This window comes from Oncorhynchus clarkii, chromosome 2 (genome assembly GCF_045791955.1).
Source record: "Oncorhynchus clarkii lewisi isolate Uvic-CL-2024 chromosome 2, UVic_Ocla_1.0, whole genome shotgun sequence".
Lineage (NCBI taxonomy): Eukaryota > Metazoa > Chordata > Actinopteri > Salmoniformes > Salmonidae > Oncorhynchus > Oncorhynchus clarkii.
In genome coordinates, this window is record NC_092148.1 from 53,076,741 (window position 1) to 53,101,664 (window position 24,924).

A 24,924-nucleotide genomic window follows, 5' to 3' on the forward strand; every position below is an offset into this window, starting at 1 on the left:
GTTCGGGATATTTTGGCATCCTCGTTATATTCTAACATCAGAACATTTAAAGACGACAGGCAACATCTTTTTTAAATGGAAATTAATTTCGTTCGGAAAGCCCTGCCCTTCAATTGAATAGTATTTGTATATTTCCCCATGACCCCTATCTTCATTGGAATGGTTGTTCCTTTACACTGCCATGTTGGATGGATGTATCGATGTTGCAGCTGGAGTTCCGAATGAAAGTTTAGAATTTGCATTCTGCAAAGATTGGGGTTCCCACCGTTTAGTCATGGAGGTTGTTATCCAACAACCAGGATCCTGAAATATTTCATTTTGCAGACCTCTACCTTAGAAACAACGTCATGAGATGATCCGGTTGCAGGCCATGGCGACCAAAGGCTGCACCAATTTGATGTAATGTTCAAGAGTAAAACAGTTAATTTTGTTTATTGAGAAGTTATTTACGAACATGAATAGCCATTCTCAGCAGCGGCGGGTTGGAAATATTGGCTCCATACTCCTCACCCCGCAAGAGAACGAATGCCTATTCAACTACCTGGGCAGGAAATGCAATGTAAGTTGTCTTGTTTACGACCATGCCACGCTCTCAAGTTCAAGTGCAATTTGTCTACCTGCACCGTTGCAAAATAACGTGTTAGGCTAAATGTTAGTGTTATGTAGGCTAACGTTAGGAAATAACCTGGCTGTAGGCCGATAAGACGCATGACAGCTCAGCATCTTTTTCCATGGCTTTGCCGGAACGATGTTTGGATAAGCAGAACTGTTTGCCTGTCAGATGGATTTGCTGTCAAGAAATTGGCTTGGAAATATAACGTGTGCCTCTGGAGTATTAGTGGTTTTCGCCTGGCTTGGCTGTAAACAGTAATCATTAATAAACATGACCGATAGTGTTGACCTAAGTTAAGGTTGAACGCTACGGTGTGTGATATAAAATGGACAACTTAACGTTACTCAACCAACTGATGCACTGCAGTCTGGCATGTTTGCACGTCAGTATTTTGTTTTTATTTGACAACGATCGCTGTCAAATCCGTGTTTGCACAATGGAATATGTTCAGAACATGCATATTATCCTTGCTTCGTCCCATTGTTTACACGAGCCATTGTTTACACAGATAACACAGGTTCGTTGCGGGAAGAAGCAACTATTTCCCCAATGCTAAAGGCTAAGAAGGTAGTTGTGCCCTTTACAAAAAAAATATTGCTATGGGATTGCAGTATAACTGCAGTCGGAGGGCAGTATTCTGCAAATACTGCATCCAAAAATATTTGACTGTTACTGCACTTTTACTACAATTGTTTTTTGTAAGGGTGAAAGTCAAATCAGTTTATTATTGAGAAGCTGCATTAGATTACAATAAGTGTCAAATGGCAGCCCAGTGGAACGACTACTATAGCCTACAGTACACTGTCTAAATAAATAACATATCACCATTTGCCGTAAGTCAAAGCTGAGTGTCTAGTAAGACAGAGCCATAGCTTGATGTGTGTTCTTTTTATCCCTTAACATTTTTCCTACCTTGGGGATTGAGAACATACTGAATTGGATTGACTTGTGCCCCTATCTGTGTTCTGTGCACATATCGGTATACAGTACACGTTCAGACTGCAAACCTTCTCAATTAAACTACAAAGTAGCCTATTCCTACCTGGCAGAATGATATCGTGATTATTTGCATCAATCCAGTGGCCATTTGTTTTGCAAATTCTGCAATCACATAAGCGCTATAGAAACATCGCTGACCAAACAATGGTCTCTGACTGGTTTGCACTTGAATTGAAGTGGTCTCCTGATGTGGTTTAACAGTGTTTCCCCTAGAATCATTTAGCAGCTGCGGGCCACTGCTGCTAAATCATTGCCGCCACAAGCAATAAAAAATAAAAACATATATACTGCTGTTCAAAAGTTTGGGGTCACTTAGTAATGTCCTTATTCCATGAAAACATACATGAAATGAGTTGCAAAATGAATAGGAAATATAGACAAGACTTTGACAAGGTAATAAATAATGACTTTTAATTTAAATAATAATTGCCCTTAAAATTTAGCTTTTGTCAAAGAATCCTCCATTTGCAGCAGTTACTACCTTTGGCATTTTAGTTGTCAATTTGTTGAGGTAATCTGAAGAGATTTCACCCCATGAAGCACCTCCCACAAGTTAAATTGGCTTGATGGGCACTTCTTACGTACCATACGGTCAAGCTGTGTTCTATTGCCCATCTTAATCTTTTATTTTTATTGGCCAGTCTGAGATATGGCTTTTTCTTTGCAACACTGCCTAGAAGGTCAGCATCCCGGAGTCACCTCTTCACTGTTGACGTTGAGACTGTTGTTTTGCGGGTACTATTTGATGAAGCTGCCACTTGAGGACTTGTGAGGCATCTGTTTCTCAAACTAGACACTCTAATGTACTTGTCCTCTTGCTCAGTTGTGCACCAGGGCCTCCCACTCCTTTCTATTCTGGTTAAAGCCAGTTTGCACTGTTCTGTGAAGGGAATAGTACACAGTGTTGTACAAGATCTTCAGTTTATTTGCAATTTCTTGCATGGAATTGCCTTAATTTCTCAGAACAAGAATAGACTGACGAGTTTCAGAAGAAAGGTCTTTGTTTCTGCCTGTAATCGAACCCACAAATGCTGATGCTCCAAATACTCAACTGTTCTGAAGGCCAGTTTTATTGCTTCTTTAATCAGGACACAGTTTTCAGCTGTGCTAACATAATTGCAAAAGTGTTTTCTAATGATCAATTAGCCCTTTAAAATGAAAAATTTGGATTAACTAGCACCTTGCCATTGGAACACAGGAGTGATGGTTGCTGATAATGGGACTCTGTACGCCTATGTAGATATTCCATTAAAAATCTGCTGTTTCCAGCTACAATAGTAATTTACAACAGTAACAATGTCTACACTGTATTTCTGATCAAATTGATGTTATTTTAATGGATAAAAAATGTGCTTTTCTTTCAAAACAAAAACAAAGACATTTCTACATTACCCCAAACTTTTGTGTGTGTATTAGTACCAGTCAAAAATGTGGACACCTACTCATTCCAGGGAATGCATTTCAATTAGCAGGTGTGCCTTGGTAAAAGTACATTTGTGGAATTTCTTTCCTTAATGCATTTGAGCCAATCAGTTGTGTTTTGACAACGTAGGAGTGGTATACAGAAGATAGCCCTATTTGATAAAATACCAAGTCCATGTTATGGCAAGAACAGCTTAAATGAGCAAAGAGAAAAGGCAGTCCATCATTACTTTAAGACATGAAGGTCAGTCAATTTGGAAAATTTCTCAACTTTGAAAGTTCCTTCAAGTGCAGTCGCCAAAAAACATGAAACTGGCCCTCATGAGGACCCCCACAGGAAAGGAAGACCCAGAGTTACCTCTGCTGCAGAGGATAAGTTAATTCGAGTTTCTGGCTCAGAAATTGCAGCCCAAATAAATGCTTCACAGAGTTCAAGTAACAGACACATCTCAACTTCATCTGTTCAGAGGAGACTGCGTGAATCATGCTTTCATGGTTGAATTGCTGCAAAGAAACCACTACTAAAGGACACCAATAATAAGAAGAGTCTTGCTTGGACAAAGAAACACGAGCAATGCTCATTAGACCTGTGGAAATCTGTCCTTTGTTCTGATGAGTCCACATTTGAGATTTTTGGTTCCAACTGCCGTGTCTTTGTGAGACGATGAACGGATGATCTCCACATGTGTAGTTCCCACCGTTGAGTATGGAGGAGGAGGTGTGATGGTGTTTTAGTGCTTTGCTGGTGACACTGTCTGATTTATTTAGAATTCAAAGCACACTTAACCAGCATGGCTACCACAGCATTCTGCAGCGATACGCCATCCCATCTGGTTTGCGCTTAGTGGGACTATCGTTTGTTTTTCAACAGGACAATGACCCAACACATCTCCAGGCTGTGTAAGGGCTATTTGACCAAGAAGGAGAGTGATGGAGTGCTGCATCAGATGACCTGGCCTCCACAATCACCCGACATCAACCCAGTTGAGATGTTTGGGATGAGTTGGATCGCAGATTGAAGGAAAAGCAGCTGAAAAGTGCTCAGCATTAGGGAAACTCCTTCAAGACTGTTTGAAAAGCATTCCAGGTGAAGCTGGTTGAGAGTGCCAAAAGTGTGCAAATCTGTCAAAAATGCACAGGGTGGCTGCTTTGAAGAATCTCATTCAAATCAAAATATATTTTATATTTTAAACACTTTTTTGGTTTCTACATGATTCGATATGTGCTATTTCGTAGTTTTGATGTCTTCGCTTTTATTCTACAATGTAGAAAATAGTAAAAAATTATGAAAATCCCTGGAGTGTATACTAGAGGTCGATTGATTACGATTTTTCAACACGATACCTATTTATTGGAGGACCAAATATAGCCGATACAGATTAATCGAACGATTTTGATATATATTTGTAATAATGACAATTACAACAATACTGAATGAACACTTTAATTTAACTTAATATAATACATAAATTAAATCAATTTAGCCTCAAATAAATATTGAAACATGTTCAATTTGGTTTAAATAATGCAAAACCACAATGTTAGAGAAGAAAGTAAAAGTGCAATATGTGCCATGTAAAAAAGCTAACGTTTAAGTTCCTTGCTCAGAACATGAGAATACATGAAAAGCTGGTGGTTCCTTTTAACATGAGTCTTCAATATTCCCAGTTAAGAAGTTTTAGGTTGTAGTTATTTTAGGACTATTTCTCTCTACCATTTGTATTTCATATACTTTTGACAATTGGATGTTCTTATAGGCACTATATTATTGCCAGCCTAATCTAAGCATTTTTTGTGGACTTAGAACATCTCTCTTTTTTTTGGGAGTGGAAACCTGAGAACTGGAAAAACCAAGGGGGAAAACAGAATTTTTGGGGAAAAAATAAACGGAATCAGGCAAAAAAATAAAACAAAATTTTTGGGGTGTCCTAACTAATCAAATCCAATGTACTATGGTCTGGCTAGTGGCCTATGGTCTGGCCATGACCTTTCCTGTGTTATGATGAGGTGTGAGTTTGAGGAGAGAAGTGCTTCCTCATGTTCTTTCTCTCCTACCCGCAATAATAGAGGAAGCGAGCTAGAATGGTATTTCCTCTTCCTCATCTCGTTTTGTGATTGGCACAGGTCGCTCTGTGTCCTGTCCAAACAAAGCTTTAGATTGTGTGGCCACTGGCTATGTCTGTCATCATTCCCTATCAGATATTCTCAGGGTGTATTATCTGCAAATGTTGTACTATGCTCTCGGGGCAAGTAATCAGTGTTTCCTGTTCGTGTATGTGGTCCTCTTCCTCTATATGGCCATCATTTACACATTTCCCCCTAGAGGCATTCCACTAGTTAAGGTAGTTTTGTGAAGACCGAAGATAATGTGCAATCCAATGCTGCACTTCTTAATCACATTTTATTATCAAAACATTTGACAAGCTCTTTGTCTCTGTATGTGTCACTATAGTGTTTTTACTTTGCTGTAACGCTCCCACACTCCCACCGTGAATTCGTCCTTAGACCCTGTGCTCAGCGGTGGTCCAGGTGTATGGGGCAGACAGGAGCTCATCCTGGATGAAGAGGTGCTGCGGAGTGGCCTGTCTGATCAAGGATAACCCTCTGAGGTCCTACTTCATCAGGGTCTTTGACATCAAGGTGAGTGAAGTAGATGAAGGATGGTTGAAGCTAGCCTAACACTGAGTCCCTTTCCTGAGGAATTCCCTCTGCTGCCAAAAGGCAGTTCACTAATTAATGTTATTTCTCTCTGTTCAGGAAGGGAAAACCATGTTTGAACAGGAGCTCTACAATAACTTCTCAATCAACAGCTCTAGGTCGTATTTCATTTCATTCGCAGGAGATGTAAGTATGATATCTCGCCGCTTGAAAGCTTTTGGACCCCACAAGGACAGTGTCTTAAACAAAAGACTGATCTCTCTTTACTCTCTTTATCTCCAGAACTGCCAGGTAGGCCTGAACTTCGCTAGCGAGGAAGAGGCCAAGCGATTTAGAGCCGCACTTAACGAGCTACTCGGCAGACGCCAACGTAAAACGGGTAACTACAGTGGCTCCGTGTGCTCAGTCTACTCTACATCTGCTTTCTCACCACCTCAACCTTTCACCTTCTGGACAGAGGAAGGGGAGGAAGCTTCAATTTCTCTTCCTGCGCTACTACTAACAAGACCACAGGGCCCGATCCCAAGCCGATCCCTCTATTACCTGAGACCCATCTTGTAACTCAGATCTGTGAGGGGGTTCATTTGGGGTCAACAACAGTCTAGGAATTGTTTTGGAATTGAGCCCTGTGTCAATTTTTTCCTGCTGGTTGCTGTTGGAAAGTCAGTGATATACAGTGTCTTCGGAAAGTATTCAGACCCCTTGACTTTTTCCACATGTTACCTTACAGCCATAGTCTAAAAAACCTAAATTTAGACCCTATGCTATGAGACTTGAAATTTAGCTCGGGTGCATCCTTTTCCATTGATCATCCTTGAGATGTTTCTACAACTTGATTGGAGTCCACCTGTGGCAAATTCAATTGATTGGACATGATTTGGAAAGGCACACACCTGTCTATATAAAGGTCCCACAGTTGACAGTGCATGTCATAGCAAAAACCAAGCCATGACGTCGATGGTTTTGACCGTAGAGCTCAGAGACAGGATTGTGTTGAGGCACATATCTGGGGAAGGGTACCAAAAAATGTCTGCAGCATTGAAGGTCCCCAAGAACACATTCCCTCCATTCTTAAATGGAAGAATTTTGTAGCCACCAAGACTCTTTCTAGAGCTTGCCGTTCGGCCAAACTGAGCCCTCTGGGGAGAAGGGCCTTGGTCAGGGAGGTGTACAAGAGGACGACGGTCACAGAGCTCTAGAGTTCCCCTGTGAAGATGGGAAAATCTTCCAGAAGGACAACCACTGAGGCCAGTGCAGCACTCCACCAATGAGGCCTTTATGGTAGTGGCCAGATGGAAACCACTCCTCAGTAAAAGGCACATGACCGCCTGCTTGGAATTTGCCAAAAGGCACCTAAAGACTCTCAGACCATGAGAAAGAATATTCTCTGGTATGATGAAACCAATATTGAACTCTTTGGCCTGAATGCGAACAGTCACGCCTGGAGGAAACCTGGCACCATCCCTACGATGAATCATGGTGGTGGCAGCATGCTGTGGGGATGTTTTTCAGCGGCAGGGACTGGGAGACTAGTCAGGATCAAGGCAAAGATGAACCGTGCAGTACAGCGAGATCCTTGATGAAAACCTGCTCAGGATCTCAGACTGTGGTGAAGGTTCACCTTCCAACAGGACAACGACCCTAAGCACACAGCAAAGACAAAGCAGGAGTGGCTTCGGGACAAGTCTGTGAATGTCCTTGAGTGGCCCATCCAGAGCCCGGACTTGAACCCAATCGAACGTCTCTGTAGAGACCTGATAATAGCTGAGCAGCAACGCTCCCCATTCAGCCTGACCGAGCTTGACAGAATCTGCAGAATAATGGGAGAAACTCCCCAAATACAGATGTGGCAAGCTTTTAGCGTCATACGCGAGAAAACTCGAGACTGTATTCGCTGCCAAAGATGCTTCAACAAAGTACTGCGTAAAGAGTCTGAATACTTATGTAAATGTTTTTATTTTTAATAAATTAGCAAACACTTAAAAAAAAACTCCCATTGTGTGTAGATTGAGGGGGGGGAAAGGACGTAATCAATTTTTGGATAAGGCTGTGACTTAACAAAATGTGGAAAAAGTCAAGAGGTCTAAATACTTTCCGAAGGCACGGTTTCTGTCTGTACAGTAAAAACAGAAGAGGGTCTTTCTGCACTAAAGGCTGCAGTGGTGTTCCTCTCTGGCTTCTCTACATCTCTCTGTTTCTCTCTCCATGCCGGCCTTTGAAGTTTGCTGCTCTTGCTGTGAGGAGTGTGCTTTCAGACGTGGGGCAGGGAAGGGGTCTACTGTAATGGTATGGTAGGGACACTAGCTTTCATTATGCACTGTTTTTCCAGTACTTCTTGTCTTTTTTTTTTTCATATTTTCTGAACTAGTGAAAATGCATCCTTCTCCTCCTGAGTTAACTGCATTTGGCCCCCAGGATCTGAATGGAACTGGTATTTTCTCCAACCTCCAACCTCCCATGGACTTCCATGGCATTTCCTTTTGTCCATCTGACTCTCATAAACTCACTCTGAACACTTTCCAGACACTTTGCTTGTCCTTCGACACTTCCATCGACACTCTCTGTCGCTCTGATAGCTGTGCCAAAGCCCACTTGAATTGGCTGCGAAATTATAATTGTTCCCATTTTGTTTTGCAGAGAAAAGATGTGACCCTGCAAATGGTATGTTGGCCATTCTTTGATTTGTACCAATTTGTATAGTCCAAATTTGACCTTCAACATGTTTTATTAAAACAGAATCTTTGGTTATTTTAGAATTTAAAAGCGTAGTTCTCCTATAATCAGTCAAGCAAAATCAAATGTATTGGTGTAGATGCATGTGTACACACACATACACACATTTAAAATACTCTTTGAAGAGGTAGGGTTTCAGATGTTTTCGGAAGATGGACAGGGACTCTGCTGTCCTAGCGTCAGGGGGAAGCTGGTTCCGCCATTGGGGTGCCAGAACAGAGAAGAGCTTTGACTGGGCTGAGCAGGACAAGACCTCCCCGTAGGGGGGAGAGCCAAGAGACCGACGGTGCCAGAACAGAGTGCTCGGGTTGGGTTGTAGGGTTTGAGCAGAGCCTGAAGGTAGGGAAGAGAAGTTCCCTTTACTGCTCCGTAAGCAAGCACTCTGGTTTTGTGGTGTCTCCGAGCTTCGACTGGAAGCCAGTGGATTGTGCAGAAGAGCGGGGTGGCGTGTTCAACATTCCCAGGTTCTCCCAAAGCGGGCTGCGGCGTTCTGGATAAGGTGCAGGGGTATGATGGCACAAGCAGGGAGCCCAGCCAGTGTTTCAGTAGTCTAGACGGGAGATGACGAGTGCCTGGATTAGGACCTGCGCCGCTTTCTGTGTGAGGAAGGGTCATACTCTAAAGATGTTGCAGAGCATGAACCTGCAGGAGTGAGTCACCGGTTTTATGTTTTCAGAGAATGACAGGGTGTTGTCCAGGGTCAATCCATGGTTCTTTGCACTCTGGGATGGGAACACTGTGGAGTTGTCAACCATGATGGAGAAGTCTTGAGGTCTTTTGCTTCCCTCCCCCAATTTGTTTTCCTTGTCATAATTCACTGTCATGCTGACCGTATGCGCTTTAATATTTGTGATATTTAATCATTACATTTATTAGGTTTCTGAACCCTGATATGGACTGGACAACCATTGACATTATCTGTCAATCATTGACTTTCATACAGCCAAAGACAACCTTCTGTATGGTACCACTACAGGGATTTGTTGCACGTTTTCCATTGAAAGCTTCCGGTGATGTACAATAATGAGGGTAAACATGTCTCATGGCGAAGGAGCTTTCAAAGTCCTCGTCGATAGCTGAGACTTCTAACATTTGTAGGAAATCCAGGGATTTGGTTGGGATTAGCTGTAGATTACTGATTTATGTCTGACCCATCTGCATATTGTGGAGATTAACATGGACTCGAGGAGCATAGTCAAATGCCGGGACAGGGGGGAGTTTTGACCACACCATGTATTGAGAGTTTGTGTGACTAACTGGGGTTAAACCCGAATCATGTGCATGCCATAAGACTGTTATCCCGCTGAACTGAAGCCTAACCTAGGTCTCATGTAAGGTTATTCCTCATGCAAGAGTCGTTCACAGAACTACTGTAGCTCTGTTTGTTGGCCATTGCAGTTTCAATCAGAAGTCATTATTATAATGTTCCTAGACAACATCGTGTACGTTTTATAGCAGCCATGTTGGTGCCTCCTGGGTAATTTCTACCATTAACAGTCCAAATAATTAGCAGAATTTTAAACCAGGCAACAGATGATCAACATGAGTATATTTGAATTGTCCAAGCAGCAACATGGCTTCCAGCTCTAAAGTTGTCCAAAGCTCCTTTTTCCCCCCTTTTTTTTTAATATGACTGATGTCACATAAGGAACAAACACACACAATGGGAGGACAAGCACTGTCTTTGAGCCAGTTTGATTCTGTCACCGTTTCTTTAGTTGTGCTGTGCTATTCCTTTGTGTAGCCACAGGCAGTCTGAGAGCCTCGCCAGTCGGTTGGTCTACCCAACACTATCATATGAATGGCACAAGGATGTATTGCACAACCTCTTTATCAAGCCTGTCGTTAACAGAGTCATTGGACAGTGAGTTGAAGTTGGGAGACTGGTTGGGTCTGCTTGGGTGTCCAGTGCTGCTCGTGGATGGGCTTTATATGCTGTTGTCCTGCCCCTGTCCTTTTAAGGAAGAGAGAGCGGAGGAGGATGAAGAGGAAAAGGAGGGGGGTGTGGTGCTAGAGGAACCGAGGATTAAGAGCTGGTTTAAAGAGGTATTTAATGGTAGAGTTGTCGTCATGCAGAGTTCATGTCCATCCCGCCCTTGTCCTTTTGAGGAAGAGGATGATGAAGAGGCAAATGAGGGGTGTGCGGTGCTAGAGGAGCCGAGGATTAAGAGCTGGCTGAGAGTGGTGTTTAACGGTAGGGTTGTGGTCAGTCAGAGTTCATGTCCATGATCCCATTTAAATTCTTTTGAATTAAGCAATTAATGCACATGATTTACATAATTGCATCAATGTTTTTCATAAATGTAAAAACTTTGAATTATAATTTTAATGGAATTTGTACTGACTTTGTTTGGCACATGCTGGTTTTCAGCTTCTACAGATGATATTCACTAAGGCCCTGGCATTTGTATAGACAATTGGTGCCCTCTATTGTTTGCTGTCTGTACACTATTTTGAAATAGTGCTAAATACATTGAAAGACTGTTTTATTGTGTGTGGTCCTTCATTGTTAGCTGTCTTGCTCAGTCTTGAACTTTTTCCCTTGTTTCTATATATTTATATTTAAAAACATTTTAAAGATTGCAATATTGATGGACTTCAGAGACTACCATAGTCACAACACAGGCCAAGTTATACAGTTGTCTTTTTACTACCAGTCAAGTATGCAAACTAAATGTTTCTTTTTTTTTTTTTTTTTTATATTTAAAATGATTGTGTATGATCTGTCTGGCCTGTGTAATATCACTTGTCCAGTATGCTAAGAAATCAAAGGACGACCTTTTGGATTGACTCCACCTCATTTCAGGAGAGAAACACTGCTTCTGAGCTTCCCAGCAGTGGTTCTGAGCTAGTTTTAGAAGATTTTCATTTTCTTCCTCCATCTCTCCCTCCTTCTATAGGCCCGGCTCTCCCTATGGCCACAGTGGACATCAAGAACCCAGAGATTAACAATGTGCGCTTCCACAACTCTCAACAGCAGCTTCCCCAGCCACACCACATCAACAACATGCTGCACAGCAGCCTCAGCAAGAAGGAGAAGAAAGTCAAGTGCAAGAGGAAGAAGCTCACCAAGGCAGACATAGGCACCCCCAGCAACTTCCAGTGAGTGGACCACACTTCCGTCGAGATTACACTTCAGACGGGTCTGTGTTGAGAGATGTAGCGCAGCGGGAGTTTTTCTGAATGTATGCTCTGAAGTTGTGTAACGTATTGAGCTTGTCACTCATGTTTGAGGGTGTTCTTTGTGTCTTGAGAACCTTTTCAATGACTCAGTTGTGTTTGTCTGCATTCATAATTGCCCCTCTCTGTGTGTTTGTGTGTGTGCGCACAAGTGAGTGGTCTTACATGAGTGTCTGTGCTTGCACGTGATTGTTGCAATGCACACCCACACACGTTTGTGAATCGGCTTGCTTGTGGGTACACGTGTATGTATGTTCTCATCCCTGTCTGTCTCTCTTCAGGCACATCGGCCATGTGGGCTGGGACCCAAACACAGGCTTCGATGTGAGTACCACACACACACACACACACACCGGATCCTTCATGGGCACACAATGGTGACCTGTGTGGTCGACTCATGATTGACCCACACAATGGCCTCATTTGTATACAGCACATATTTATCATGCATCCAATGCCGTCATACAAGCCTCTCCTGCAACCCAGAATATTCCGGAAAATTGTTGGTCACTGTTTTGGGCAGCTATGCTTCAGTAGCGCAAGTCATAAGTCAGTTGATCCTCATAGAATACCTGTGTTCTGCAGTTCATCAATCATCACCATCACATATGTTTGGGAGTGTTGCCCAAAACTCAATGTTTCTGCTCGGTCACCAAAAAAGTGTTTTTGCCAATATTAGACCTAACAATTAGGCATCTGACAATCTTTGTCATGCCATTCAGACAACTGTCAGAGAAGTTGGCTTAAGCACATATTCCCTGATTCCGACCCGAGGTAAGCGCAAATGAATGGAACATTAGTTGATTTTCATGCATTTTCTCTCTATGCGTCTTCCTAACTTGAACAAAACGCTATACAGTCTAAACCCTGTCTAAGCTGGGGGAGGGGGGTTCTACTAAGCTACCATATGGAATTGTTTTAAGAAGGTCATACAGTGCCTTGTAAAATTATTCAACCCCCTTGGCGGTTTTCCTATTTTTTGCATTACAACCTGGAATTTAAATATATTTTTATTTGGATTGCATGTAATGGACATACACAAAATATTCCAAATTAGTGAAGTGAAATGGAAAAAATAACTTGTTTCAAAAAATTCAAAAAAATAATAAACGGAAAAGGGGTGCGTGCATATGTATTCACCCCCTTTGCTATGAAGCCCCTAAATACAGTCTGATGCAACCAATTACCCTCAGAAGTCACATAATTAGTTAGATTGCCCACAGATGGACTTTATTTAAGTGTCACATGGTTCTGTCCTGTTCTGAAAGGCCCCAGAGTCTGCAACAATACTAAGCAAGGGACACCACCAAGCAAGCAGCACCATGAAGACCAAGGAGCTCTACAAACAGGTCAGGGACAAATTTGTGGAGATGTACAGATCAGGGTTGGGTTATAAAAAAAAATATCCAAAACTTTGAACATCCCACAGAGCCATTAAATCCATTATTAAAACATGGAAAGAATTTGGCACCACAACAAACCTGCCAAGAGCGGGCCGCCCACCAAAACTCAGACCAGGCAAGGAGGGCATTAATCAGAGAGGCAACAAAGAGACCAAAGATAATCCTGAAGGAGCTGCAAAACTACACAGTAGAGACTGGAGTATCTGTCCATGAGACCACTTTAAGCCATCCATTCCACAGAGCTGGGCTTCACGGAAGATTGTCCAGAAAAAAGCCATTGATTAAAGAAAAAAATAAATAAACACGTTTGGTGTTCGCCAAAAGGCATGTGGGAGACTCCCCAAACATATGGAAGAAGGTACTCTGGTCAGATGAGACTAAAATTGAGCTTTTTGGCCATCAAGGAAAATGCTATGTCTGGCGCAAACCCAACACCTCACATCACCCCGAGAATATCATCCCCACAGTCAATCATGGTGATGGCAGCATCATGCTGTGGGGATGTTTTTCATCAGCAGGGACTGAGAAACTGGTCAGAATTAAAGGAATGATGGATGGTGCTAAATACAGGGACATGTTTGAGGTAAACCTGTTTCACTTCCAGAGATTTGAGACTGGGATAGAGGTTCACCTTCCAGCAGGACAATGACCCTAAGCATACTGCTAAAGCAACACATGAGTGGTTTAAGGGGAAACATTTAAATGTCTTGGAATGGCCTAGTCAAAGCCCAGACCTCAATAATGCAATAACTGCAGTTATTCTGCAATCACTGTGTCCAAAATACCAGTTGACTGCAGTTACTTTTACTGCAGTTTCAAAAACTAGTTTTGTAAGGGTTGTCAAGGGGTGTGAATACTTTCTGAAGGCACTGTGTAATATATAATAGGGCTGACCCCATTTAGTTGACTGGTTTATCGTTTGGACGATAGGCTGTTGGTGAAGATATTTGTTTTTAGTCGTGGCACACGAGACACCTCCCTGACACCTCGTCTGCCTCAGTGGTCTAATACATTGCGGAGGCCGCAGGGGTGGCACAGTCCATCACTCTAAGATGGGCACCGTCAACGTGAAAGGTTCACTCTGTTGATCTACGTGCCTGGGTGGAATTATATATTTTTTGAGCAGTGGACTCCATTTGGTAACTTCCCAATCACAAGGGGGCGATGGCAAAGTTTTAGATTTTTGTAACTCTTGCTAGTAGTGGCTAGCTAGCTTTAGCCTGGCTCAAAACATATAAGCTATCTATCCTTTTTAGCTTCCCAACGCTCCATGCGAAATAATCAGATGTATAATTAAAAAAATATATCCTGGGGAATATTTTTTGGACTTGCCGGTGTAACCTAAAACATTATGCCAGTTTGATATCCTGCTTGTGTAGTCATTCAATATCAACAAAAAAATAGAACTTCATGTTTTTGTCACGGAGGAAAAAAAACAGCTGGCTAGAGCAGGTTCTACTATTTCACAATAGCCTGGAATCACTAGTTATTTCTTCTAAACAAAATACCTTTTTGGGTTAATTCTTGTTGTTTGGTTTACTGTTTTGAAAAGTCGCTGAGATTAACAATGCAAAGTCGTCTATTTTGATATATAGCCTATAAATCAAATCAAGGAACCAAGCGATGACACCACAGACAGAAGGGGTAAACCAGACACGTGAAGCATCCATTTAGAATGATATCTCATCACCAAATATGTTCGACCTGACACCGTTTAAGGGTAGGCTAGTGGTTAGAGCATTGGACTAATAACCGGAAGGTTGCAAGTTCAAACCCCCGAGCTGACAAGGTACAAATCTGTCGTTCTGCCCCTGAACAGGCAGTTAACCCACTGTTCCTAGGCCGTCATTGAAATTACGAATTTGTTCTTAACTGACTTGCCTAGTTAAATAAAGGGAAAATATGTTATACTGCCCAGCCGTAGTTTAGATGCACAAGGCACGTCTCTTTCCAGAATGCGCGCTCTCCTGCCAATTCTTGTGCACTTGTTTCATAACGTTATTGTGTGAATTGTTTTCCCTTAGACTAACAATCAATCAATTCCCCCATTTACATATCACTAGTAGTACATTTACTGTTAATTCCCATTATTTCTAATCTACAATAATTGTTTAGTTACGGTCATTTCTGATGATGCATTCAATATATTATTCGTCATTTACTGTTCTCATTGTCGGTGTGGATGACCTTTGATACACTTGTGAGAAACACGTTTTGGTTTATTTCATTCCAGTGATGAGCTTTAACAATTTATTAATTGTGGGTTTTTTCGAACACTCCTGTCAACGCTGAGCACCTGTTTTAACCCATAGATGTAGACCTAGGCTACCTGTGCCATGTAACTTCTCAAAGTAATGTAATAAAGCATGTTAGATGACCCCAGACGTGGGGCAAGTACTGGATTGAGCAGAGCTTGTTTAAATGATATGTTCCGGCGTCAGAGAATAGGACACCAAAACTCAACACAGATATGGCAAACAATGATCTTTTTAACTACACAATTTAATAAGACTGCATGCGGAAAATGCTAGGCAACCTACTAAATTCCTGCAGTCTCTCTAAGGGACAGATCACAATTTACTGATGGGGGAGGCAAGGGTAGTGCTTTTTATTTTGGGGGTTTACATTTGCTATTTTGCATGTTTTACTATATAATTTCTTCCATTCTAGCTAAATTTCCTCATCTATCTCCATGCGCCAAATACAGTGAGCTATAAAAGTATTGGGACAGTGACAATTTTTGTTGTTGTTTTGGCTCTGTACTCATAGCACTTTGAAATTATACAATGACTTGAGGTTAACGCGCAGACTGTCAGCTTTAACTTGATGGTATTTTAATCCATAGAAATCCATATAAATCCATATTTCTAAACCGTAGAAATTACAGCACTTTTTGTATATACAGTGCCTTGCGAAAGTATTCGGCCCCCTTGAACTTTGCGACCTTTTGCCACATTTCAGGCTTCAAACATAAAGATATAAAACTGTATTTTTTTTTGTGAAGAATCAACAACAAGTGGGACACAATCATGAAGTGGAACGACATTTATTGGATATTTCAAACTTTTTTAACAAATCAAAAACTGAAAAATTGGGCGTGCAAAATTATTCAGCCCCCTTAAGTTAATACTTTGTAGCGCCACCTTTTGCTGTGATTACAGCTGTAAGTCGCTTGGGGTATGTCTCCTCCTTGCAAAACCGCTCGAGCTCAGTGAGGTTGGATGGAGAGCATTTGTGAACAGCAGTTTTCAGTTCTTTCCACAGATTCTCGATTGGATTCAGGTCTGGACTTTGACTTGGCCATTCTAACACCTGGATATGTTTATTTTTGAACCATTCCATTGTAGATTTTGCTTTATGTTTTGGATCATTGTCTTGTTGGAAGACAAATCTCCGTCCCAGTCTCAGGTCTTTTGCAGACTCCATCAGGTTTTCTTCCAGAATGGTCCTGTATTTGGCTCCATCCATCTTCCCATCAATTTTAACCATCTTCCCTGTCCCTGCTGAAGAAAAGCAGGCCCAAACCATGATGCTGCCACCACCATGTTTGACAGTGGGGATGGTGTGTTCAGCTGTGTTGCTTTTACGCCAAACATAACGTTTTGCATTGTTGCCAAAAAGTTCAATTTTGGTTTCATCTGACCAGAGCACCTTCTTCCACATGTTTGGTGTGTCTCCCAGGTGGCTTGTGGCAAACTTTAAACTACACTTTTTATGGATATCTTTAAGAAATGGCTTTCTTCTTGCCACTCTTCCATAAAGGCCAGATTTGTGCAATATACAACTGATTGTTGTCCTATGGACAGAGTCTCCCACCTCAGCTGTAGATCTTTGCAGTTCATCCAGAGTGATCATGGGCCTCTTGGCTGCATCTCTGATCAGTCTTCTCCTTGTATGAGCTGAAAGTTGAGGGATGGCCAGGTCTTGGTAGATTTGCAGTGGTCTGATACTCCTTCCATTTCAATATTATCGCTTGCACAGTGCTCCTTGGGATGTTTAAAGGGAAATCTTTTTGTATCCAAATCCGGCTTTAAACTTCTTCACAACAGTATCTCGGACCTGCCTGGTGTGTTCCCTGTTCTTCATGATGCTCTCTGCGCTTTTAACGGACCTCTGAGACTATCACAGTGCAGGTGCATTTATACGGAGACTTGATTACACACAGGTGGATTGTATTTATCATCATTAGTCATTTAGGTCAACATTGGATCATTCAGAGATCCTCACTGAACTTCTGGAGAGAGTTTGCTGCACTGAAAGTAAAGGGGCTGAATAATTTTGCACACCCAATTTTTCAGTTTTTGATTTGTTAAAAAAGTTTGAAATATCCAATAAATGTCGTTCCACTTCATGATTGTGTCCCACTTGTTGTTGATTCTTCACAAAAAAATACAGTTTTATATCTTTGTTTGAAGCCTGAAATGTGGCAAAAGGTCGCAAAGTTCAAGGGGGCCGAATACTTTCGCAAGGCACCCATTTTAGGGGAGCAAAAGTATTGGGACAAATTCACTTGTGTTAAAGTAGTCAAAGGTTAAGTATTTAGTCCCGTATTCCTAGTACACAATGACTACATCAAGCTTGTTACTACAGATTTGTTGGATGAATTTGCTGTTTGTTTTGCTTGTGTTTCAGAGTATTTTGTGCCCAATAGAAATGAATGGTAGATAATATATTGTGTGAACTTTTGGAGTCACCTTTATTGTCAATTAAAAAAAATGTGAATGCTACCATGATTACAGATAATCCTCAATGAATCGTGAATAATGAGGAATGAGAAAGTTAGAGGCATAAATACGGATGTCCGGTAAATTTCTCAAATGTCAGGTAAATAAAAAAATTCCCGGTCACAAATTTACAAATGTTCCATCCCAAGAATAATCACTTTGCTCCCGGGTAACCCAGTATTTCCCGCCCAAACCAGAAGAGTCATTCTAAAGCATATGAATGTCTGGATTTGATTTAGAGCTTCGATCTGCATGAAAATGCAATCATGATGCTACCTGAGCCTGATGAGCCATATATTGAATACATTTTATGAGCCCAAGCCCAATTGATTGTGCCGTTATCCAATACGTAGCCTAGGATATAGGCTACCGCACATTACGCACAACAGAAAAACATAAAAGCCCATAGGTGTAGCTATGTTTTTTTTTTAAATAAGGTGACCCCCGAAAGCCAGATGTAGATTTATAAATTAGACGTGCATTCAGTCCTTTATATTACTGTAGCATATGCAATCCAAGCTGTGCAGAGGCAATTTGACAAATGGAAAGAGACTGTTACAAAACAGCAAAAAGTTTAATGACATTCAGAGATTGCCAAGCCTTTGATATTGGGTAGGGAAGGATCTGTTTTCTGTTTGTCTATTTATTGTGGTGTTAACGCAATCCATGCCAGTATGTTTTGTTTATTGGTTGTGTGGTGCATTGACACAGAAACCTGTTGGTGGAAAATTATTTTGAGGGTAATTATGTTAAATTTTTTTACAGGACAAGGGGAAATATTTTGTATGTTTAAAAAAAAAAAAAAATCTGTCCATAACCCAATCGGAAGTGCTGCAATGACCCGAAGAAGATAACGATAGTGATAACGTGGTAAAAAGTGACACTTCACACACTAGTGAGATATACGGTTAAGGAGAACTGAACATCCAAGGTTCTACTACTACTTCACTGTAAACTGGGCCTAGCCCAATGAAACGCAATTGTACAAACATGCAAATTCACTGCACCCCAAGGGGCATAATAGCCTACACACTGTTCAGAGACCCACACCTGATAGTGAAGTCATAGAACATACCCGTTCTGTTCGCTCCACATAACCCACGCTGTGGATGCTGACTGATTTTAAAATCTATATTTCTAAAAACATATAAGACTAGGCCAATGAAAGAGGGCATAGACAACATTGAACATTTTAAATGTAACATTTAAAAACAGCTCTCCTATTTTACGGGGCCCCCTCATGGGTCTGGGCATGTGCATCACCGTTGGGGCGGTTGGAGGCAGACTGGCAGTGGCTAGTGGTAGGCTAATCCACGGTGCACTGAATAGGCTACAATCTGGACAGGAACAACAACTAGGCTATATTCTGATTCAGGTTGATCAGCGTAGGTTTTGGTGTGATTAATTACGTAGGTTAGAGGAGCGCACTACACTTGCAGCACGCTGTTTTGCAAACACTGGGGAGATGGCTCGCACTCCTAGCAACCCCACTATCTTGTCTGGTTTCCCAAATTCCCACTTACTACCGGTCTTCGTCCCCGGCTGCCCTACCCAGCAGCGAATGACAACCTTCCCCCATTCTGGTGAGTACAATGCGGATTCTTGCAAAGGCTACAAGCCCAACGTTCATCTCAGCACAGCTCCCCTGCCAAGACCTGCCTGTCTGGAAAGCAGGTGTGAGCAATTAGTTTGACCTCAGAACAGCTTCAGTTCATCGGGGTGTGGACTCTTCAAGGTGTCGAAAGCGTTCCACAGGGATGCTGGCCCATGTTGACTCCAAAGCTTTGCACAGTTTGGTCAAGTTGGCCGGATGTCCTTTGGGTGGTGGACCATTCTTCATACATCCGGGAAACTGTTGAGCTTGAAAAAACCCAGCAGCGTTGCAGTTCTAGACACAAACCGGTATGCCCGTTCAAAAGCGCTTAAATCTTTTTTGTCTTGCCCATTAAAACTCTAAATGGCACATGCACACAGTGTCTCAATTGTCTCGAGGCTTAAAAATCCTTCTTTAATATGTCTCCTGCCCTTCATCTACACTGATTTGAAGTGGATTTAACTGGTCATCTTTCACATGGTCAGTCTGTCATTGAAACAGCAGTTTGTACACTCAGTGTATAATATACAAATTCCATTTAGCAGACACTGAATAAAACAGCCAGGTCTGTAATGATTGGCACCCTTTTATAAAGATGAGCAAAATATACTATAAAATAAATAATACAAATACTGAGCTATATTGTATGTTCAAAACATGAACAATTATATTTTATACTAATACAATTACTTACAGTTACAAAACAGATATTGGTCAAATTTATTGGGGCTCTAGCACCCGCCCCTTGAGAGGATAATGACACAGCCTTTTTCTAAAATGTTTTATGAAATTGGAGAACACGTTGGGAGGGTTATACCATTCCCCCCATACAGAATTTTTCCAGATCCTTGATATCCTTCGTCTACTCTTGGGGCCTAACTTCTTAAATTCAAACCACAGGTTTTCAATGGGTTTCAAGTCCGGAGACTGAGATGGCCATTGCAAAATGTTGATTTTGTGTTCAATGTACCATTTCTTTGTGGAGTTTGATGTGTGCTTGGGGTTATTGTTGTGTGCACCACCAGGTGCAATTCCCCTTTTAATCCACCAGGAGGCAGGATGGCACTTAGATTGACAAAGTCATTTGTTTATTGTGTGCTCAATATGAAGTTTTCTTGAGTTAAATGATATTGCCATTGCATTTTTTTAATTTTAGGCCATGGTTGTACAGCGTCTTTGTAGCCCTTTACAAAACTCCACAGATGCTAGCCTGTGTCTGTTTTTTGGATTGTCCTGACCAGGTCTTTCTCTCTGTCCCCCTTTCTCTGTCCCAGTTGAATAATCTGGACCCAGAGCTGAAGAACCTGTTTGACATGTGTGGCATCTCAGAGGCGCAACTCAAAGACAAGGAGACCTCCAAGGTCATCTACGACTTCATTGAAAAGAAAGGAGGGGTGGAGGCCGTCAAGAACGAGCTCCGTAGGCAAGGTGAGCTCACCTGAACCGTCCTCTGAGTTCCGTGTATCTCAAAGTATTAAGGATTCCACCCACTGTGAATGTGATTAACTTCCTTGTTGAGAATGCACTCCACTGGTAATGAGATGGCGCAAGCCAGATGGGGCTTAATTATGTGTTATTTTTCCAGGGCTGTGCAGGTGGTGTGGTGGGTAACTGACTGTGTGTTTCCATAGAGTTGTGGTTAGTGTGTTTCTGCCTCTGGTGTTGACTGTGAGCTTTGACATGCTTGACCGGATAAAGCTAACTAGCTTGTGGTTTGTCTGAATTTTTAATTAACAGAGTTGAAAGGCTATAATGTAAGATGTTGCCAGAAGTGAATTTCTGAGCTCTTGAACGTTGAACATACCAGAAGTCTAACTATTTAAAAAAAATCTTAATGGGGATCCAGGTATTCTACTACTCGACTCAGAAAATCAAGCATGGATTGGAGAGTTGTGGTAGAGTGTTTTAGTTTTTAGCACTGTTTGATTTTGGATGTTAAATGCCACATCGATGTGCTGGGAGTTGTTTTGGCTGTGCATTGGAGTGCTTTGAAGCAGAGTATCTGGATGACAGGGTTTGAATGACACATTAACTCTTGGGGGTAACCTATAATTGGAAACAACATTCATTTTCAGTGCTTATTAAGTGAAAGAACTGTGATTTGTATTGGGACCGTGCAGTACTCTTGTGCACCCCAGTAATTTGAACCCTGCTGGATGGAATATTGCGACTCCTTAACTGACTTCTCTCTCTTTCCCTCTCTGTCCCACACAGCCCCACCACCCCCTCCCTCTCGGGGAGGCCCACCTCCCCCTACCCCGCCCCACAGCTCGGGCCCAGCTCCCCCACCACCACCATTGCGAGGTGGCCGGGGTGCCCCGCCACCTCCACCCTCTCGGGCCCCCACCTCGGCCCCTCCCCCACCACCGCCCTCCAGGCCTGGTGCCCTAGGAACCCCCCCTCCACCTCCGCCCCCCACCAGAGGGGGCCACCACCAGCCACCACCACCACCTCCTCCACCCTTGCATGCCAACACAGCACCCCAGGCCCCACCACCACCTCCCCCACCAGCACCACCACCCTCCGGTTGTGGAGCCCCTCCACCACCTCCTCCACCACCCCCACCTGGACCCCCGCCCCCTCCAGAGTTGGACTGTGGTGTGCCGTTGTCCCGCTCACCCCAGGGCACGGGGGGTAAGTCGGCCCTGCTGGAGCAGATCCGTGGGGGCACCCAGCTGAAGAAGGTGGAGGCACCGGTCTCCAAACCACCGGCCACCACTGTGGGGCGCGATGCGCTGCTCGACCAGATACGGCAGGGCATCCAGCTCAAAACTGTAAGTGTACCATTTTTGCCTGTGTATGTTTGTGTGCATTTCCATGTTTGTAACTGTGTGTGTGTGTGTGTGTGTGTGTGTGTGTGTGCGCGCGTGTCAGGTACCAGACGGCCCAGACTCTGGCTCCCCTACACCAGCACCCTCGGCAGGCATAGTGGGGGCACTTATGGAAGTAATGCAGAAGAGGAGCAAAGCCATCCACTCCTCAGGTTGGTGCCCACTGTCAGTGTGATGGAAGTGATTCAGTTAACAGCACTCGCTTGAGGAAAAACGTTGCCTGAGATCTGAGGACATACATTAGCTCCCTGAGTTAATGCCTAGGCTTTAATTTAACGTCCGAATAAAGTATTGTGCCGAGCAGGCATTGGTGAGCAGTTGTCAAGACGTACTCATCTGAATTGTGTTATTGCCAGTTTCCCTCAAAATAAAGATGTTCATCTATGCTTTGTTTACAAGTTTGTTTTGTCATTTCCTAGATGAAGATGATGATGATGACGAAGAGGATTTTGAAGATGATGACGAATGGGATGACTAGTTAAGTCTCTCCTCCCCCTCCACCTGAGCACAACTGACACTAAACTGATCCTAAAATCTTCCAAAACCTGACTAAAATTGTAATGTAAATGTTCCATGAATTTGGTGTATATTTATTGTTGCCTTTTTTATTAATCTGTGCAATACCTTGTTCATTTAATCTGTAAAGTTTTTTTTCCACATACCCTCTGTAGAGTCTCTGTGAACACTTTCCTGGAACTCTGTCAAAGAACGCTCGCATTGCCGTTAAAAGCATGACATCAATTATATAGTCTGTTATAAGGGCTCCCGAGTGGCGCAGCGGTCTAAGGCATTGCATCTCAGTGCTTGAGGCGTCACTACAATCCCTGGTTCGATTCCAGGCTGTATCACAACCGGCCGTGATTGGGAGTCCCATAGGGCGGCACACAATTGGCCCAGCGTCGTTAGGGTTTGGCCGGGATAGGCCGCCATTGTAAATGAGAATTTGTTCTTAACTGACTTGCCTAGTTAAATAAATAGAAGTCATAACTGTTAATGGTAATAAGCTGAGATGCTTAGGCTGACTACCGCTGTATATGACCCTACGCTGCAAGATTGCTTGCAGCTAATACAATGTATTATTACCACCAACGACACCTGAGGTCTGTTCAGGATGGTGCAATGTCACAGAACTTCCAGATAGAAACACATTTTGTAATATTGTCCTCAAGAATAGAGTCTTATACATTTATCAGCTCTTTACATTACATTTGTCTCCAACGTTCTGAACATTTAGCCCGAAGGAGTAACACTGTACATTGCTGCTATGTTATGCTTATGACAGCCTAAAGACGCTCTATAACAGCAGGTTCAAGCAGTACGGTATCTGCTGGATTAACCATGTGCAATTTTATTTGGGATATATTTCATTGGTGCGTTACTATTAAATGTTACTGTATGTTCCCGGTGAAGAAAGGGAGATGATAAACAATCGGACGGGATCCTCATATTGTTGGTTGACGCAAGATAACACTATTTTCCTACCCTACTTTTTTTTTGTACCTTTTTGATTTTCTTAAAGAGATCCTAGTTTAGCAAAGTTATTTTTTTTCATATGGAGTCCACTTATTAGAATTGTAAGCCACAATTGACTCAAATGTTTTCAATGCTAGTATGTTCACAGCTGTTGTCTTTGCACAATTTCAAAATTGAATTTATTATAAGAGTAACAGTGCGGTGTCATAGTTGTGTTCCATCGATGTGCTTATTCAGTGACGGGGAAGACAAAGATTCCCATGGGTAGGATCAGTATATGCTTTTTGCCAGTCATTGACTCATGGAAGCTCTTAAAGCAGCTTCTGCGTCAAGGAACTTTTTATTGTAATCCGCTCATGATTGACACTACGAAAGTGTTCCTCATTACATTTCACTACAAAAAAATGGATAACTAATACAGAATCACACAAATAGGCTCATATGAATCATTTAGGCTTTGTGCTGCGCTCGTTTCTTTTCTGTTACTTAGTGTACCTGTTACGATTCCCAAACGTATTATTCTCTCCTTCCTGCTGAAATGAAAATAATGTTGTTTTTTTTTTTGCAGGTCAGTTTTCATATGTACCGGCCAATCTAGAAATGTCTTCCCTTTTTTTGTTTTTACAAACCATTACTTTTATGGGATGAATCTCTAAATACCTCCAATACAAAAGTTAATACTGAACCAAAATTGGCATTTGCATGAAGCGTCTACAAGGTTTTGGTTTGACTCTCCTGAAAAGTTTTGAGATGGTAATGAAGCTCATCCTAAACCAAGGTGATTGCTGTGTTTTTAGAAACCTTCAAATGGGTTGGGAAAAGCGATGGAAATAAATTGTATACTTAGTTTTTCTCATGCTCGTGCAAGCAATTTTTGGATCTGTGTTGAAACGTATATTTTGTTAACAGCCATATTCTAAAATGGATATAAAAAAGAATAATTCCCTCATCAATCAACACACAATATCCTATAATGACAAAGCAAAAAAAATGTTTTTATTAAAAACTTTAATATCACATTTACATAAGTATTCAGACCCTTTACTCAGTACTTTGCTGAAGCACCTTTGGCAGGGATTACAGCCTCGAGTCTTCTTGGGTATGATGATACAAGCTTGGCACACTGTATTTGGGGAGTTTCTCCCATTCTTCTCTGCAGGTCCTCTCAGGTTGGATGGGGAGTGTCGCTGCACAGCTATTTTCAGGTCTCTCCAGAGATGTTTGATTGTGTTCAAGTCCGGGCTCTGGCTGGGCCACTCAAGGAGATTCAGAGACTTGTTCCGAAGCCACTCCT

At 42.2% G+C, this 24,924-nt stretch overlaps 1 protein-coding gene across 3 annotated transcripts; it reads left to right on the top strand.

Moving 5' to 3' along the window:
• Positions 1–11: 11 nt before the first annotated feature.
• On the top strand, positions 12–24,173 carry LOC139381483 (actin nucleation-promoting factor WASL-like). 3 transcript variants are annotated; one of them, XM_071125076.1, is made up of 11 exons: positions 12–559; positions 5,540–5,674; positions 5,792–5,878; positions 5,975–6,071; positions 8,330–8,353; positions 11,326–11,527; positions 11,887–11,929; positions 20,601–20,754; positions 21,541–22,100; positions 22,201–22,309; positions 22,577–24,173. In XM_071125076.1, the coding sequence occupies exons 1-11, from the start codon at positions 455–457 to the stop codon at positions 22,633–22,635; spliced, it is 1,575 nt and encodes a 524-aa protein (XP_070981177.1). In that variant the 5' UTR covers positions 12–454; the 3' UTR covers positions 22,636–24,173. The 3 variants fall into 3 exon arrangements, with proteins under 3 accessions (XP_070981177.1, XP_070981185.1, XP_070981168.1); XM_071125084.1 differs by lacking the exon at positions 8,330–8,353; XM_071125067.1 differs by lacking the exons at positions 12–559; positions 5,540–5,674; positions 5,792–5,878; positions 5,975–6,071; positions 8,330–8,353 and adding an exon at positions 10,357–10,619.
• The last annotated feature ends 751 nt before the right edge of the window (positions 24,174–24,924 follow it).

Excerpts from the sequence above, each read along its gene's own strand:
- LOC139381483 (XM_071125076.1), top strand. The coding sequence starts at position 455 with ATGAATAGCCATTCTCAGCAGCGGCGGGTTGGAAATATTGGCTCCATA. Across the intron at positions 560-5,539 it reads ACCTGGGCAGGAAATGCAAT|ACCCTGTGCTCAGCGGTGGT; the intron begins GTAAGTTGTCTT and ends ATTCGTCCTTAG. Across the intron at positions 5,879-5,974 it reads TCATTTCATTCGCAGGAGAT|AACTGCCAGGTAGGCCTGAA; the intron begins GTAAGTATGATA and ends CTTTATCTCCAG.